Source organism: Trichosurus vulpecula, chromosome 5 (assembly GCF_011100635.1).
Source record: "Trichosurus vulpecula isolate mTriVul1 chromosome 5, mTriVul1.pri, whole genome shotgun sequence".
NCBI lineage: Eukaryota > Metazoa > Chordata > Mammalia > Diprotodontia > Phalangeridae > Trichosurus > Trichosurus vulpecula.
This window is the reverse complement of record NC_050577.1, coordinates 184,001,642-184,020,246: the sequence shown is the minus strand read 5'-3', so window position 1 is coordinate 184,020,246 and position 18,605 is coordinate 184,001,642. Positions and strand designations below refer to the sequence as shown.

The window sequence follows — 18,605 nt, the reverse complement described above, 5'->3', positions numbered from 1 at the left end:
TAAACATTTATAAGAAAACAAACCATTTCTGAAATCACTGTAAATTACATAATTTTAATAACATTCAATTGCAGCTTAATATTATTGAACTGAGAACTACACAGTGTAACTCTTTTTTTTCCCTTCTAGGCGGTGCTATATAATGATCGTTCAGTTTTAGAAAATCATCATGCAGCTGCTGCATGGAATCTCTTCATGTCCCAGCCAGAGTATAACTTCTTAGTCAACCTTGACCATGTGGAATTTAAGCATTTCCGTTTCCTTGTCATTGAAGCAATTTTGGCCACTGACCTGAAGAAACATTTTGATTTTGTAGCCAAATTCAATGCCAAGGTAACTAGAATTGTACCAGTCTTCATTTTGTGGTCAGACTGAAAGCTATTAGAAAAAAAAATATATTTAATTACCAATATCTGTGAGTTTTTTCTGAAAGTAGAGTAATACAGAGACATTCCAATAGAGGAGCTAAGAATAATTGAGATGCTATAATAATGACCATGTAAATATTATATTTGACTCCTTACATGAATTGCATTGTGTTCTCTAATTTCATAAGAAATATTTCCATGTGGTTTCCTTTGGCTTGCCTGTTTTATTTTGACATTTTAACCTATTTTAAATATTTATTAAAATATTTGTTACTCAAGTATGCTCAAAGACCAAAGATAAACTTTGCTAAACCCAACATAAAGGTCCCAAATATTAACTTAAAAATTTACATAAATTATCTACTTTCCCTTCTAAAAATTCTGAATAAATAATGTTTTCAGAATTTCAACATAATTCATTAAGGAACCATATTTGATCAATTGTTCATTATTTTGTTCCTTTTAAAATGTTTCTACTATATTCATAATTGAGGAAATAGCTAAAAGTATTTTTCTAATTTTATTTTTTGCTTTTTGGAGGGGGAAAGGCAGGGTAATTGGGGTTAACTGACATGCCCCAGGTCACACAGCTAGTAAGTGTCAAGTGTCTGAGGTCACATTTGAACTCAGGTCCTCCCGACTCCAGGGCTTGTGCTCTACTCACTGTGCCACCTAGCTGCCCCTAAAAGTATTTTAAATAATCTACTTCCACTAATGTCTTGCTTCACTACTTTAACATGTTTTGAAAGTGACCATAGATTCTCACATACAAACTCTACAAGGCAAAGGCTTACAAATGTGACCAAACTGGAAAGTCTTTAAGCATAAGCTTGGAGAGGTACTGTCTATCTGCAGATACATAGTAGATGCTCAGTAACTGTTGCTCTGATATAGAATCTTATTTAATATTGTTTTGCTGAGACAAACAAATTTTCTGTTTGTCTCTTATACAGGTGAATGATGATGTTGGCATAGATTGGACTAATGAAAATGATCGTTTATTGGTTTGTCAAATGTGCATAAAGTTGGCTGACATCAACGGTCCAGCTAAATGTAAAGAACTTCATTTACAGTGGACAGATGGCATTGTCAATGAGTTTTATGAACAGGTAAATAACCATAATAAATATTCCCATTAGTTTCTCTGATATTGAATTTTTACAATACTTAACAATATGCAATACTTTTGTTGACTGTGCTGTCTTCCCCCTTTCACAGTTTCATCTCTTCTGTATCAGTAGCATTGATAATTGACAACTGATTATGATGGACATGTTTTAAGTATTTATAACACATTTTTTTCACTGAATACTTCAATACTTCTAGTTCAAAACCAGAAATTTCTAAGGTTCTTTATGTTCTCATAATTACAGATTAATGTGAGGACTGATACAGATGCAATTTAATTGAGTCTGACTTCTCTCTTACTTCTTTCTACTTTCTAGCCCATTTTTGTAAGGAGACAGAAATTGTTATTGGAAAGTCATGGGGCGTAGAGAGATACAGTGTTTTTCCTTGTTCTGAGAGTAGAGCAACTCTACTGACTCACCACTTTCTCAGAAAAAATAATTTTTGAAAAATGTATATCCCTGACCTCATGTTCTAAGTGATAAGGAGTATTTGAATCAAAAGAAAGAATATCAGAATTATTTTACACATATCTTTTAAAATAAGCAAGGTGTCCTATCTCTCAATCGTTTATTCAACAGGAATTTATTCAATGAAATGCCCACTATGTTTAAGGCACTGGGCTACATGCTTGGTATACAAAGACAATTTTAAAAAATCCTCTGTTCTCAAGGATCTATAGTGCAGTGGGTCAATGAGTTCATTGAGGAGACGCAGAGTCTCAGGAGAAAGATCGAGTTAGAGTAAGAAGACCTAGGTTAAAGTCCTTCCTTAGCCAGTTATGACCTTTGTGGACTTGGACAAGTTCTCTCTGGGCATCACTTTCTTTATCTGTAAAATGTGTGGGGTATGCTAGATGGCCTCTGAGCTGCCTTCAAGCTATAAACCTGTAATCCTGTGATTCTGTATGAATGTCCTGTAGTTCTCATCCACAGTGAATTACTCCATATCTTCCCATAAATCCTCCTATGGGGAGTCAACCCAAAGTACTAGGGACCTAGTTCTTGCTCTCTCCTATAGTTGCTAATAAAGCATGTGAACTATCCATGAGTACTATCTCACTTCCTTTTTTACTGAACCACTTTCTCTTTTAGGCCTACTTTTGTGATGGCCTACTTTATGCCATTCTTCTTGATTGGTAGTGTGTTATAGTTTATTCATGTCCACTGTTGCACTTTCATATTATCCTTTAGGTGACCCTTGTCTTTAATTTTACAAATAGTGTAATATTCCATGACAGACAGCCACACAGCAGCAGAAGAAATATGTTAATGTTGAAAGTTTGGCCTTTGGATTTAAAAAAAAAAGCAAGGTGTAGTTTCCCAAAAGCAGCACATTCTACTTTTCTTTTCCTAGTCACTTATTGGCCCAGTACAGTATACATCCTAAACATGTATTCTGGTATACCAGTTTTAGGACTTGTCCATCACAGTCCAGACAACAAGCACCCTTCATCCATTTGAATTTCTCCTGTGAGTAATTAAGAATTTAATTCAGGAAGCTCTGATAACGTTTCAGTGTTTAATGTAGTCAGTGTAATACCATCTAAAAACTGGTACAGTTTTAAAAACTGGCAGGTCTCATGATCTATGGCAAATCTCCCTTAAATTTGCTTCCTGTTCTGGATGTCTTATATGACAGTGGCAAGCACTTTTGACAAGCATATGCCTCCCTGTTGTGTACCTTGCTTGATAATAATATTGAGTTGGTTAACAAAATTATTCCTGTTTCTATATATTTTACAGAATCATGTTTGATTTTGACATATGCTTTAAGGGAACTTTGCTGAAAGAAATTCTTTTTTCTTGGAGGGGGGAAGGAAGGGCAATTGGGGTTAAGTGACTTGCCCAAGGTCACACAGTTAGTGTGTCAAGTGTCTGAGGCTGGATTTGAACTCAGGTCCTCCTGACTTGAGGGCTGGTGTTCTACTCACTGCACCACCTAGCTGCCCCACTGAAAGAAATTCTTAAAGTTGGCATTTTTATTTTGCTGCAGCAAATGTTTTGTTTTTCTACACACAAACAATATGCATAATGCGGGTTTGTACTTTTCACTTTTCAGTCATATTTGTTGTGATAAGTATGTAGAAGGTTATTTTTGAAAATCTGCCTGTTTCCATTCATATACACTCTATTTTCAAATCATTCCTTTCTTTTGTTTTCATGCAAAATCACATTTCCAAATTAGCCATATCACCAAAAAGCAAGAAAAACAGAGAAAACAAGGTGATTTTACTTCAATTTTCATTGAATTCATCAGTTCTCTCTGTGGAGGTGCACGACATCTTTTCATCATGACACTTTGGAACTGTCTTGGACCATTGATGATAGTAGCCAACTGTTTCACAGTTGATCCTCATTACAAAATTACTGTTATTATACAGAACGATCTCCCAGTTCTCACTTCACTTTATATCAGTTCATATAAGTGTTATCATTTTTTTTCTGAAACCATATCCTCTTAATTTCTGATAGCGCAGTAGTACTCCATCACAATTATATAGCACAATTTGTTCCGCCATTCCCCAGTTAATGAACACCTCCTCAATTTTTAAATTTTTGCCTTTACAAAAAGACCCACTACAATTATTTTTGTACATCTAGGTTCTTTTCTTTTTTTTTTTTTTTTGATCTCTTTGAGGTACAGACCTAGTGGTGATATTGCTGAGGTCAGAGTATGTACAATTTTATAACTTTGGGGGCATAGTTCCAAATTGTTCTGCTGAATGAATAGACTAGTTCATAACTCCATCAACAATTCATTAATGTACCTATTTTCCCTCAACCCCTCTAGCATTTGCCATTTCTGATAGGTGTGAAGTGACACTTCAGATTTGTTTTAATTTGCCTTTTTCTAGTCAGTAGTGATTTAGATCATTTGTCATGTGACTATAGATAACTTTGCTTTCTTCTTCTGAAAATGTCCTGTTCATATCTTTTGATCATTTATCAAATGGGGAGTAGCACTTATTTTCATTAATTTGACAAAGTTCACTAGATATTTGAGAGATAAAGCTTTTAATAGAGATATTTACTCCTAAAATTTTTGGTATTACTTCATTGTCTATGGTTATCTAGTTATATAGTTTTCCTGCTTACCTCTTTTTATTATGTCAACTTTTGCTTTTGCGTTGTCTCAGATCATGATTTCTACCCCTGCCTTTTTTACTTAGCTAAATCATAACAGATTCAGCTCCAGACCTTTATTTTAACTCTGTGTGTGTGTGTGTGTGTGTGTTTCTGTTTCAAGTGTGTCTTTTGTGAACAGCATATTGTTGGATTCTAGTTTCTAACCCATTCTGATATTTCCTTCCATTTTGTGTGTGGGACCATACCATTAACATTTAGTTATAATTATTGTGCATTTCCCTTCATCCTATTTTCTTCAATTTATTCTTCTTTTTTTCTTTTTATCCAATCCCTCCTCAAAATTCTGTTGCGCTTCTGACCACTTCCTCTCTTAATCTGCTCTCCCTTTTATTATCACCTTCCCCACCATATATTTTATCCCCTTCCCCTCTTATTTCCCTATTTGGTAAAAATAGATTTCTATACCCAACTAAGTGTGTGTATATGTGTCTTCTTCCCTCCTTGAACCAATTCTAATGAGAGTGAGGTTCAGGCATTACCCACTCACCCCCATTTTCCCCTCCACTATAAAAATTCTTCCTTGTATGCCTGTTATGTGAGAAAGTGAGTTTTTTTGCCTCTTTTTCCATTTGGCCAATTCAACTTTTTGAGGAGTTCTTTTCCTTTCCTCAGTGAATATTTGTACCTCCTTTTCCATTTGCTCTATTCTGCCAGTTTTTCCCCTATTACTTTTGGAAAATTCTGATTTTTTTGTTTGTTTTGGAAGGGAGAAGGCAGGGCAATTGGGGTCAAGTGATTTGCCCAAGGTCACACAGTTAGTAAGTGAGTCAAGTGTCTGAGGTCAGATTTGAACTCAGGTCCTCCTGACTCCAGGGCTGGTGCTCTTAGCTGCCCTTATTTCTGATTTTTTTTAAGGTGCTATTTTCTTCAATATTTTGTGTGCCTTTTTTTTAGCAAGGCTTTTAAATTTTTTTGGCATCACTCTCATTTTACCCCAACCTTTCTCCTGCCACTCTTATTTATTTATTTTTCTTTAACTCTTGTGGGAATTCTTGTTGGGCTTGGATCCAATTAACATTTTACTTTTAGGCTTTGGTTGTAGCTGTTTTCACATTCCATTCTTCTTCTGACTTCATGTCTTAGTCTTCCTTGCCACTACAGTAGCTTTCTATGACCAGGTTCTTTTGTTGTTGTTTGCTCATTTTTCTAGCCTATTTCTTGACTTTGAATGTCATGTTGAAGTTGGGCTCTGGGGTAGGGAGGCACTATCCCAAGCTTTTTCATGCTGCTGTTTTAGGAAATGATTCTGGGGATCTGCAAGTTTTTGATGCTTCCAAGGTGGAGTGATATGGGGAGAGGTGTGGTCACAGCTCTCCTGGTCTGTGCTTTGGTCCCCTGTACCTATAAGTATCAGTACTCCTCTTAGCCCTGGAGCTGTGACCAGCTTCCCTGCTCTCTAACAGCAACAAGTGCTAGTGTTCCTCTCTGCCTTGAAACTGGGACTAGAGTCCTTGATCCCTTGGAAATGTTCACTGGCACTCCTCTTTGCAACTGTGACCCAGAACTGAGTATAGGCAATAGAACTGCTAATCATTGCCAGCTAAACCTAGTGCCAGCAAAGGGCCCTCACTATCTGTTTCTGACCAATTGTCCCATCCCCTTGCCCTCTCTCGGCTGAGAGGTACCAAAGCTGCTGCTATTGCAGCTACCTACAAGATCTACAGATGGTGTTGTTGCCACCCTCTGGGCTAAGTCTCACTCTGATGTTAGACTTCTCCTGTTGACCTCCTAGGTTGTTTTAGGCCAAAAAAAAGGGTCTCACTCTGACCTTTTGTTGGCTCTCCCTCTCTAAAATTTGATTTTAAAGTTGTTTGGAGGGTTCCTCTGGGTGGCTGCCTTTAATTCACCATCTGTGTTCTACTCCCTCTTCATACACTTTCAATAAGGATGTACTCCATGTGTTTGTGGATTATTTTCATTAAAAAAAAAACCTTCTATTGACATGAGAAATACATCCTATGCATTAAAAAAATAACTATAATATTCTCTTTTTCACCTTTTATTTTCTAACAATTAGATCTGAGATTTTTCCACACCTTTGGCATCCTTACCTCTTTTAGGTACCTTGAAATATTTTGACCCTCCTCAAGATTATATCCCAGTCAAAATGGACCTCCTTTGTATCTAGAAAGATATTCCATTTGATCTTCCCATCATAATTTTATTCAATACCTTATTTAGTTCCTAATATAGAATTTTGGAGACCATGGGGTTAGAATCCAGATGCCATTTCTCTGATGTCGATGACATCAGAAATAGATTGTTGAAATAGAAAATGTTGAAATGTTAAAAAGAAAAAAATCTTTGCATGTTTTCTCCATTCTTTTTTTCTGATTTCCTTTCCATTTTATCATTAAATTGTTTCACAATAATTTTGCTCATTAGAATTCCCTGCCAAGCTTTCTTGATAAATTTGTTTTTTTTTCCTCTGTGACCTGTAACATTTTTGAGACAATACTGCTCATAATCTTCCAAAAGAATTTTTGCACTAAACTGGTGTTGGTTTTGAAAGTCACATCTTTCTGCTTAGCAGTGTTATTAAGGTGACTGATTTTCATCAGTTAAACTTTTTTAGGAAATAGTAATAGTCAGTTTTGCTCTCTGTTCTTTTATCATTTACCCATTTTCCACCATCAACAATCCATTTAAAAGGTTAGGTTAGTCTCCTATAAACTGAACTCCATAGTTCCTTCTCATTTTTTTCATTTCCTCCCATTTTATATTGATTTTGTTCTTTGATGTAGCAAGTCATTGGACTGATTATACATAGACCACACATTTGGAAATGACTCACTGATAACCGGTTTGCAGTCGTTTAAAATACAGTCTGTTTCAATTTTTAGGATGTTATTTATGTTGCCTTTTTGAGTGTCTCCATTTCTCTTTGCAAAGAAAGGATTTGTCACATACACACATACATAAAGCCCTTAGTATATATGTGTGTATATATGCATTATATAAATATATGTATATATATGCATATATATACACATATGTGTGTATATAACTTCTGGATAATTTACACGCTTTTGATTTTTCTAATTTCTTACTGCTGATCCATTTTCCAACTTAGTTTTGGCCATCTTCCCCTATGTTCCCCTTTCCACTGAAGTCATCCACCCATTTAATTGGAAAGATTACATCAAGTTCTTACTACAATTTCTTTACTTCCTCATCTTCTCCACAAATGTTAATATATGAACTGAAATTACTTTCACAGCAGTCTTCTTGCCAATTATTATTGAGTCCTGAAATATCAAAAGACCATGTTTTCCCTGAAATTGTTTCTTGTTGCTCCTAGACTATAAATGAAACCAGAAACCAAAAGGAGGTTGCAGCTAAATAATATAGCTCACCAGTTTTCCTTGGAGTTGCAAAAGAGTTGGTGGAATTGATTTTATCCTATGACTAAAAACAGTCCTCAAATGAAATTATATGTCTGGAATTAATAGTACTCATCATTCTTTACCTCTCTGTAGCATTTGAAACTATTGACAGTATTCTCTACCCACACACACATGCTCCACTTGTTTATTTGCATAATACTGTTCTTTCCTAATTCTCCTCCCTCTTGAATGGCAATTCCTTCCTAATCACATTTGCTGAATCATCATTCATATATCTCCCCTCACCCCAACCACCCTTATATGTGAGAATACCAAGACTCTGTCTTGAGACTTCTATTCTCTCTCTGTACATTATCTCAGTGATGTCATCAGATGCCAAGGGTTCATCGATCACCTCTAAGTAAAAATTTATAAATCTATATATTCAGCCCCAGCCTCTTCTGAACTTCAGGCCCACATGAACACTTGGCTATTGCATATTAACTTCTGAGTGCCCTGTAATCATCTCAAATTTAAAATGTGCAAAATGGAAATTGTTGTCTTTTCTTCAAAAGCCTCCCTTCCTCCTAATTTTCCTATTTCTGTAGAGAACATCATTCATTCACTCAGGTTTTCAGCTTCAACAAATTATCTCTTTTCCTTATTCCCATATCAATTGCCAATCCCTATTAATTCTGCCTTCACGATATAGCTTGCTTGCATCTGCCTCCCCTGCACTCATGCATTCCATAGTCTAATTCATAAATCCATCACTTAATCCCTGAACTATTACAATAACCTTTAAATTTGTCCCCTGCTTTCCATCTCTTCCTTCCCTAATCTAGTTTCAACACAATTATAAAATTCTGAACTTCATTGTTTCAATTCTACTTCATACCTGTATTTAATAAAGAAAATTTATGCTTTATTCCATTGTGATAAAAAAATCATTAGTATTGACAATGATCAAAGATTAATAATTGAAATTAAGTACTCTAACATAATGCTTTTGAAAATAGACCAGGTTAAAAGAAATCTCAGCTGACTTAAATAAATAGCTTTAGAGTATAACTGAAATATTTCTTTCTTATCGACTTGACTTCATTTTAATTGCCCCTTTTGACATAACTGTTTCCTTATAGAAGATTAATGAGGTATTCTAATTTCTAGGGTGATGAAGAGGCCAGCCTTGGGCTTCCCATAAGCCCTTTTATGGACCGTTCTGCTCCTCAGTTGGCAAATCTTCAGGAATCTTTCATCTCTCATATCGTGGGGCCATTGTGTAACAGCTATGACTCTGCAGGACTGATGCCTGGGAAATGGGTGGAAGACAGTGATGAATCAGGAGGAGACACAGATGACCGGGAAGAAGTAGAACAACTAGCAACTGAAGAGGAAACTTGTGAAAATGCTGACTCTGAAGGTAAGTTAGGCAGCTATTCCCATTTGTATTTTCCCAAAGGCAATTCACAAACTGGAACTAAAGCAACCGTTTCTCAATTATTAAACATTCTGGCTTAAACATAAGCATCTCTTTTGGGTTTGCTTCCAGATATCCCTACCTAAACAATGATGGCAGATGATATTTACTGGAAATTGCAGAGCATATGTAATATGTTATAATAATAATAGGGAGAATTCTTTATAACATGACCAATGTGAAAATAGGTTCAATACTAATGTATATGTAAGGCCTATATCAAGTTGCATGTCATCTTGGGGTAGGGGGAGGGGAGAGATGGGGAGAAAATTTGAAATGGTGAAAACTAAAATTAAAAATATAAGTAAAAAAATAATAATTATAAGGAAAGGGAAGGAAATAAACATTTATATATTATCTCATTTGATCCTCACAACAACCCTGGAGATAGATGATATTATTATGCCCATTTTTATATTTGGGGAAACTGAGGCAAAACGAAGTTATGTGGTTTGCCCAGGGTCACACAGCTAATAAGTGTCTGAGATCAGATTTAAACTCAGACCTTCCTGACTCCTGTCCCATTGTTTATCCACTGCCCCACCTAGCTGTCTAATAATCAGTCAGTCAATAAGCATTTCTTAAGACCTCACCATTTATCAGGCACTGCACTAAGTTCTGGGGATACAAAGAGAGGCAAAAGATAATCTCTTCCCTATAGAGCTCACTATCTAATGGGGGAAAACACAAAGAAATAAATATGTACAGTCAAGCTATGTACCAGATAAATAGAAACTAATTAACAGATGGAAGGCACCAAAATTAAGAGGAATTGGAAAAGGCTTTCTGACTTATTATAATGTCTGTATACTATAGATCACAAACATAAGTGTATATTTACAGCAGATAAGTTAGATACATGGGTACCTGACACAAAACAATACATGTGAAATACCTTCAACATTCCTCTTTCACTCAAATAATCCTGTTCTCCAATTCAGAAAGAAATGCTTTCTTAATACTTTTTATCACTTTGGTTCTGCATCTTTGTACAAAGGTTGTCATCTATATATAATAGCTAGGCTTTATCTCTCAGTATTTCATCTTTCTTAAACATGAAGTTCTCCCTTTTCTGCCTCTAGAAGTTAAAGTTTAAAACTTTGGTGAATGAAGAAATAACACTGGGGCCAAAGAAACTTCCATATTCATGTCAACATTTATCAACTGCCTACTTATATTCTATGTTCCCCTGTGATATCTCCTTTCTCTTATTTTTATTCTTCTTCACCAGGAGACAATAAGACTCCCCCAGAATTAAACAAGCATTTCCTTGTTTAGTGGAAACTGGCAGATTTTCTACCTTTCTAGGAGTCATAAAAAAAAAGTATCAGTGAGTGGTTTCCTCTTCTGAGAAAATAATATCAGGAGACTATTTCATCTACTCTACCTAAACTCCAAAAGCCAGATTTTCCTATTCTTCTCACACTTAACCCAGTAAATCATTAGAGCTTACTGTCTGCACTGACCTTTTACATGTCCTGTTCCTGTGATGATAGTTCCCTTGTGACCTCTTCAGAAATGAATGCTTTACTTCAATAGATTTAAAGAAAATCTCTATGACCATAAGTTACAGTTGAGCTGCTAATGGGGAGATGAGCTCCCCAAACCAATGAAATCATTGGTGAGACTGAGAACACAGGCCTTTGAATCAAAACACTTGGTTTCTAAATTGCAAGTCATGTGTTGCCTATCCACAAGTTTCTTTCCTTCTCCAAGCCTCTGTTTTCACCTTTTTAAAAAAAGGGAATTTGGAACTCAAAGTTTTAAAATCAGATGTTCAAAAACAAAAAAAGTTTTTGTATGCAACTAAAAAATAAGATACACAGGCAATGGGGCGTAGAAATTTATCTTGCCCTACAAGTAAGGAAGGGAAAAGGGGATGAGAGGGGAGGGGGGTGATAGAGGGGAGGGCTGACTGGGGAACAGGGCAACCAGAATATAAGCCATCTTGGAGTGGGGGGGAGGGTAGAAATGGGGAGAAAATTTGTAATTCAAACTGTTGTGAAAATCAATGCTGAAAACCAAATATGTTAAATAAATAAATTGCATTTAAAAAAAAAAAGAATGCATGGGATTAAAGAGAAGTAATGAAAAGGAAAAAAAAAAGGATAATAATTCTCATAGTATTTGCCTCTTGGAGATATTCAAGCACTATATAAATGTGAAATTCTCTAGCTCCTAGCATAATACATCACAAATAGTAGGTGCTTAATAAGTGTTTGTTGAAAGGAATTAACAAATTAGTGAAATGTAATCTTTCCACTCTCATTCTGCTTCAGAATTTAGTCATAATTCATTCCAAAAATATGTGTCCTGGCTCATTTTGATAATCTGGATTTTTTAATAGATACCATAACTATTCCTATTTCTATTAGTGGAGAATACATTTTTGTAGCTTTTCATTATATCCAAGAAAGCTATTAAAATATTTAATACAATCAAGCCACTTGGAATTCTGAGGGTGGTGTGGATCTTTGAAGGTCATGTAAGATAAAACAACTGAGACCTTGGGAAGGGAAATTGACTTTGCTAAGGATTCTAAAGTGGCTATTGCCTTTTATTTAATTATTTCATTCTTTCTCTCATTTCAGAATTGGTACTGACTTTAATAATAATTTTATCCAGTCTGTTATTTGAATTCAAGTACAGCTGCAAACCTCAAATATGTTCTGGTATCTACTGAGGTTTAAAAAAATTGGGTGTTTCCCAGGAAACACAGGATTAATATGCTATTCTGAGGAAAGAGACGCTTTTAAAAATTCTCATAATTAAATCTGAAAGATTCCTGCAGGGGCCTAAGAACTTTCTAATGAAGCACTAAGCAGGGTTTAGGCTTGCAACATTGAAAAGCTCTTTGTTCACAGTTCAGAAGCTTCCAGTACTGAATAATTTGGTCCTTTAGACCACCTGCAGACTTAAATCTATGCACATTTTGGGGGTACAAACATTCTTGTATATCATCTTATTAAATAAAATTTACAGAGAAATTTATTGCTAAAGTTTTACATCAATAACAAGGAAACCATTCCTTTCTACATATGCTTCTTGGAGAAGAAAAAGAACATTTGAGCTTTGTGTTAATAAATTAATCATCAGAAATCTATTTCCTAAATATTAATAGATTAAATTGATATATTTAGCAGCAGAATATTTCCTAAAGTTATAACCGTATATATGTAGGTGGAGCAAATAATTTACTTTCATTCTCTCTTTAACCAGAGAATGATATGAATTCAGCTATAGTATATTGCTCCAGATATTAGCCACCTCTAAGTATAGACCACAGGCTGAACAAGAAATCACTTTGAAAAGAAAACACACACAGATATACGGAAAAATAGCAATAATTACATGCCGTAACTCCGATGTTATTCAAGCCAAATTATGGATGAGAGGAGGTAAACACGATTCAGGCCAATATATAAGAATTGGGTACTTCATAATATGATAAAATTCACTGAAGAAAATCATAGAAGCACAGGATTCTGATCTATAAAGGTCTTAAAAGATCTAGCCCAACACCTTCATTTTACAAATGAGGAAACAGGAGTATCCAGAAAAGGGAAATGACTCAGAAGCTATCTCTCCTATACAATTCTCTTTTTTTTTTTTCTGTGACCTTCACATATCAATGGTTTCTTAGAAAGATTTAACCATAGTGCCTTCCCTAATTGATTCTGAGTCTTTCCTCCTAGAAAAATTTGCATTGTAAATGATATAACAATCAAGACCTTTGCTCTGGATTGTTTAGTTGATCACTGTCAATCAGTTAGCAATTATTAAACACTATGTACTAGACCAGGGGTGGGGAACCTGTGTCCTCGAGGCCCTCAAGTGTGGCCCTTTGTGATGAGTTTTGAGCTAGAGTGGTTGTAATGTCAGAGGAAAGAAGGAAGCATATCTAAGAGATGTTATGAAGATAGAAACAATAGGACTGGACAACTGATTGGATGTGGGGGGAGGGGTGAGGGTGAGGAGTCAAGGATGACCCTTAGGTTGTAAGGCAAGGAGATTGAGAGGATGGCAAAATTAGGAAGGTTGGAAGTTTTGGAAGAATGGAGTAGGGAAGGAAGGTAATGAATTCAGTTCCAGACATGTTTAGCTTAAAATATCTGAAAGACATTCTCTTTACTGACACTTAACCCAGATTTCTATTCCTGCCATTCTAGTAACTTTCACTTGTATTATTTGTTATAGTTTCTTCATTAAATAAGGATTTCTTGTCATATTTTTTGTGATGTATAAGCCATATGAAGTTTTCATATTTAGAATATGGAACTGGGGAACAGAGTCTAAAAGAGAAGGTTATCTCATATTCAGTAGAGTTTGGATGTGAGAGTCATAAACTAAAATGTACCAAGGAAGCTGAAGTAAGCATTTGGCTATCAATTTCTATTATTTAAAATATTCTGGTCAATTGGAAAAGAATGGTCATTGCATAGTTGGAAACCTAAAAAGGCACTTGTTATATAGGTTTTACAATGATCTGTTCAAATTCAATTGGAGTAAAAGATGTAACTGCCTCATTCAGCTATATTTTAAAGATAACCAGGTTTATTAAACTGAACTTAATTAATTTCCTAATGGGTGTATAGAAAATGTCCTCTCTAATATTTCTACACAGAAACTTACAAACCAATGTGCATGAAATATGCAAAATTTCAAACATTCACAAAGTGGAATTTCATAACTAGATCATGGTCCCCCCAAATGGAATGTTCTCTTCTATCCCTGAACCATGTAAATCTGAGTTAAGCATTAAAACACACATATAACCAGACAATACTAAAATCTTGTCAGCAAGCTAAATAGAAGATAGAGTGATAATGCATATTATGTTTAATATTCTCCAAACCCAAAATTGGTCTTAATATTTTACAGGACAGCCGAAGTTCAAAAGGAGGAAAATCTACTGCCAAATAACTCAGCACCTCCTTCAAAACCATAAAATGTGGAAGAAAGTCATTGAAGATGAGCAACGATTAGGCAGTGGGATGGAAAAGCTAAGTCTAGAAAAATCCACCCTGCATCAATCCTCAGAGCAAATACAGGCAATCCAGGAAGAGGAAGAAGAAAAAAGGAAACCCAAAGAAGAGAACACAACTACAGATCTGACCCAATGACAATTCACCAAGCATTACTTTAAGCCAGATTGACTTGTGCACAGACTCCTTGCAAGCCAGCACAACATTTAGACACAACACTGTAGAAATGTGGGATAACACACCTATGGCTGTTTCACTTGGAATGTTTTTGTCAGAATTTTGTGTTTTGTTTGTGTTTGTGTTTTTTGGTTTCATTTTTTTTTTCAGTGAGGTACATTGCTTAAACTCATATGCTCAGAGAAGCTTTCTCACTGCAACACTGGCTTCCACAATATATTTTTTTTTTATTTAAGGAAGAAATATATGCATCTGTGCGTATGAACACACACATGCAAAACCCAAACACAGACACACATATAATCACACAGAGCCAGAGTTATTGTCTGTACACTTCTGCAACATTCATATAAAATATATAATGGTCACTATTATAGTGCAAGTCATAAAAGGGAATTGTGCTACATGACACATTTGTGTGTGCAGGTACACATATGCGTGCATGGATTAGGAATTTGGAAGGGGTGTGCTTGAGTGTGTGTGTAGGGGTGAGAGAGTGATTACTGAGGATTTAGTAGATTAGCTGTAGCACATGATTCAGCACATGTGAACAAAGATAAGGCGCCAGTATTAAGAAAGTTACATCTGTAGTGATGGAAAGCAAAATCTGTTAAAGGTGTTATCTTTTGAGAGGCAATAAAATCTCCCCTTTCAGTAGAAGGTGCATTCACTGCTGTCTTCTTGCCAGGACCATGTGACTGGCAATATTGTTCTCGTGCCTTTTAGAGGCATGCTATGACCAACCTCAAACCTATGGGAGCACAGGTGCTTTACATACAGTTAGCCAAATGAACATAGGGAAAATAGGGGTGCATGCATACACTCCATTTACCAAGGGATAAGTTGACAGAAGAAAGCAACATAGCATTCTTTATTATTTAAGGAAAGACCTGTGATCAAATCATCTAATCAGGTAATGATTCTAGCCAGATGCAAAAGAAGGGTGGGATAGACAGTAGGCTAGAGAATAAATTGCATACATCCTTGCAATTATTCTCCTATGACTTCCATATTTCTTGTAAAGGATATAAAATTTTTAAGCATACATTAAGACACAGCTATAGAAGAATGAAATGTTTCTAACTGGTTACATGGTATTCTTGAATTACAATGGAAGTTTTATATCTTAGTAACTAATAAGGATTGGCTCATTAGAGGGGCCAGTGATAACTGCGACTACCCAGCATCAAAGAGTAGCATTACACCTGCTGTGTGATATGGATTACCTAGCTTCAATGCCAAGGCTTTGGGTACACCATTGTGTTATTTTTAACAAAGAAGGAAATTGTGTAGAGATTGAGTCTGGTATCAAGAGTTGTTTTTTTTTTGTTGTTGTTGTTGTTTCCACACTTGTTTATGCTGTGAGCCAAACCCCTTTTTAAAATTAATACTCACTTTCAATATATTTTATTTCATAAAATATTATATTTGTCAATAATTAGTTATTATGGTGTAAATATAAAGAATTTTTTTGGTCCTGTAGATAGTATACTCTTAAAAAACAAAAGGGGGAAAAGGGACACATTTTTATAAAGTTATTTTTTTATCACCAGTTTTATACATTGTAGCCATCTCCAACCCCAGCGATAAAGTTGTGCATAGTTAGCATAGAGCCCTATGGCCACATGCTGATCTTTGTATTCTGGTTTCAGATCAAAGATGTGGGAAGTTTATGCCAGCTATACTGATATTCACTGAAAATTTGCCAGTAATTTTTGCCCACTAAAAAAAAAATTATTATTTTTCTGTATTTTCTAAGGTAGAAGACAATTAGGTCAACTCATCTAAAGGGTAATTCTACTAAGTCCCTGTCTTCTATCATTTTTTGTTTATCACATAATGCTTTCTGTGGACCTGCTGACAATGCAAAAAGAAAATAGAATCTGTTTTCTTATAAATACATTTATTTGTCTCTTCTTTTCCCATTATTCATAGAAGCAAATATTTGCATAAAATACCTTCTTTTCTCCTAAACAGATCTTTTTTCTTCAATCAATGATTTTGCAATAATCTATGGTGTTTTTGTAAATAGGCAATGAAATAAATAGCAGAAAATACTGTTTCTATACTATTTACAAATTATGAGGGGGGAATGGAAGAAAACAGATGTGAAGCAAATGTTTATCTAAAGCACTAGAATAGATTTCAAGTATCTTTCAGTATTTTCTTTTGTTTAATTATGAACATGTCTTTACTATTAAAGTTTACTGTTTTGATTCTTCTTGACATGATGGCCAAATGGCTTTATTTTTTCACAAATTATTCTGATTCCAATAGTCTTCTTACAGGGACTTGAATCATTTAACTGTGCAGATAGAGTTTTTTTTTTTTTAATGTGGTTTCATAGCCATTGCTTCTGATACTCTACTAAAATTGTCTTTTTTAGTCTGTTTCCTAAGCTGAAAATAAAGCCAACAGGTATAGTCTAGGAAAGTAGTACATTGGGTAAATAGGCAGGTAGATGCTCTTACCAAAAGTACATAGTTGCTTCTAAATACAAGTTAAAAATGTCAGAAATCCAGATGGCCAAGCAATGGCTTTCATCTTCCAGTGCCTATGTACTTAAGAAGTTCATTAATAACGGAAAGGTATCTTGATAAATAGGGATCAAAAAATGGTCCTTCTCCAAATTTGATTCTTCACATCTAAGCAGAGTAATTATATTTAGAAGTTATTTTGAAAGAAAAACAGTTTTTTAACAAAGGAAGAAGTTGGTCGGGAAATACAGTATACAACAATATGTCCGTGATGGTTTTCAGACTAATGAAATGAATTCCAAATTTGGTCCTAGGGATATTGTCTAATATTTTCTTTTGGTGACAAAGCAATACTGATGTGTGTTTCCATTTCCTTCAGCTATTTCCTATGGCGCCAGTATATCTGTTGCAATTGATTCTGTTTTTATAGGGATCTATTTGTAGGTATGGTTAGACAAACTCAGGTCTTATTAATGAAGGGATTTCTGATCAGCTTAACTAAAAAGCTCATTCTATATATCAACTCTAAAAAGAGAAACAGATTAAGTTGATAATAATTCCTTTAAACTGAGTAAAAAAAATCACTTCCAGGGTGCTATTAGGACCTCTTTTCAATTACTATCTACTGTAACTGATCTAGATGAATGAGGACTTTTAGGACCTTTAAAAAGTGGTTTCTACCATGAAACAATTATAAAAATTTCCCATGACTAGAGTTTCAGCTGTAAAAAATCTTTTTGTTTATTTTTATAATTAATGTGTAAACACAGTTTTGATATGAGTAAAAGAGGAAGACATTAGCTTTGTTCAGAAGTTTATATATGTCAGTCTTTGTCAGATAAGAGCAAACACCCAATGCCAGGCTGCAAAAATTGTATACACTTTTGTGAATGAAGATTGTTTGATTCTTCTTGTTATCTTTAACTTGTTATCCTAGACTTATCCCCTCACCCACCCAAGACCCCAGCCAATGAAGTCATGTTCAAAAAAAAAAAGAGTTGTATTTCATCTACAGTGTTCATATTGAAACCCATAAATATAAAAAGTTGGTTTGAAATTACTATATGTAACATATGCCTTATAATGAATTTTTACTATATTCCTATATATCCCCATTGTCTTAGCCTTAAATGTCCATTTCAGTGTAAAAGTTGTGCTGGGGGGGATGAGGCCTAATACTTGTTTAAATAATAATTTAAAAAAAGAAATTTAAAATATTTTCTAAGTAATAAATTTATACAAATTTTCATTCTAAATAAAGGTTAAGGTTTAAAATGATTAACAAATAGAGACTTTGATTGTTATGTAGTCAACTCTCAATTATCCACATTACTGGAGAGAAGTAAATGGTAAAAATCCAAAAAAAAAATTACATTTGGTTTTGGAAAGTGTTTTATGTTTAATTTTAGGTATGTATATCCAGTGTTTGCAAAATTCACATTATTTCAAGCGATTTTGAAAACAAGCTATAAAATTCTGATTGTCTTGGTTCTGCATCCTGCCCCTTCTTCAATT

At 34.8% G+C, this 18,605-nt stretch overlaps 1 protein-coding gene across 1 annotated transcript in view; it reads left to right on the top strand.

The window, feature by feature from the left end:
* Positions 1–18,376, top strand: part of PDE3A (phosphodiesterase 3A) — a 375,799-nt gene extending 357,423 nt beyond the window's left edge. Inside the window, exons 13-16 of the mRNA XM_036759517.1 lie at positions 130–333; positions 1,322–1,477; positions 9,142–9,394; positions 14,333–18,376. Coding sequence (XP_036615412.1) covers positions 130–333; positions 1,322–1,477; positions 9,142–9,394; positions 14,333–14,574 — 855 coding nt within the window. The 3' untranslated portion in view covers positions 14,575–18,376. The remainder of the gene's footprint in view (positions 1–129; positions 334–1,321; positions 1,478–9,141; positions 9,395–14,332) is intronic.
* The last annotated feature ends 229 nt before the right edge of the window (positions 18,377–18,605 follow it).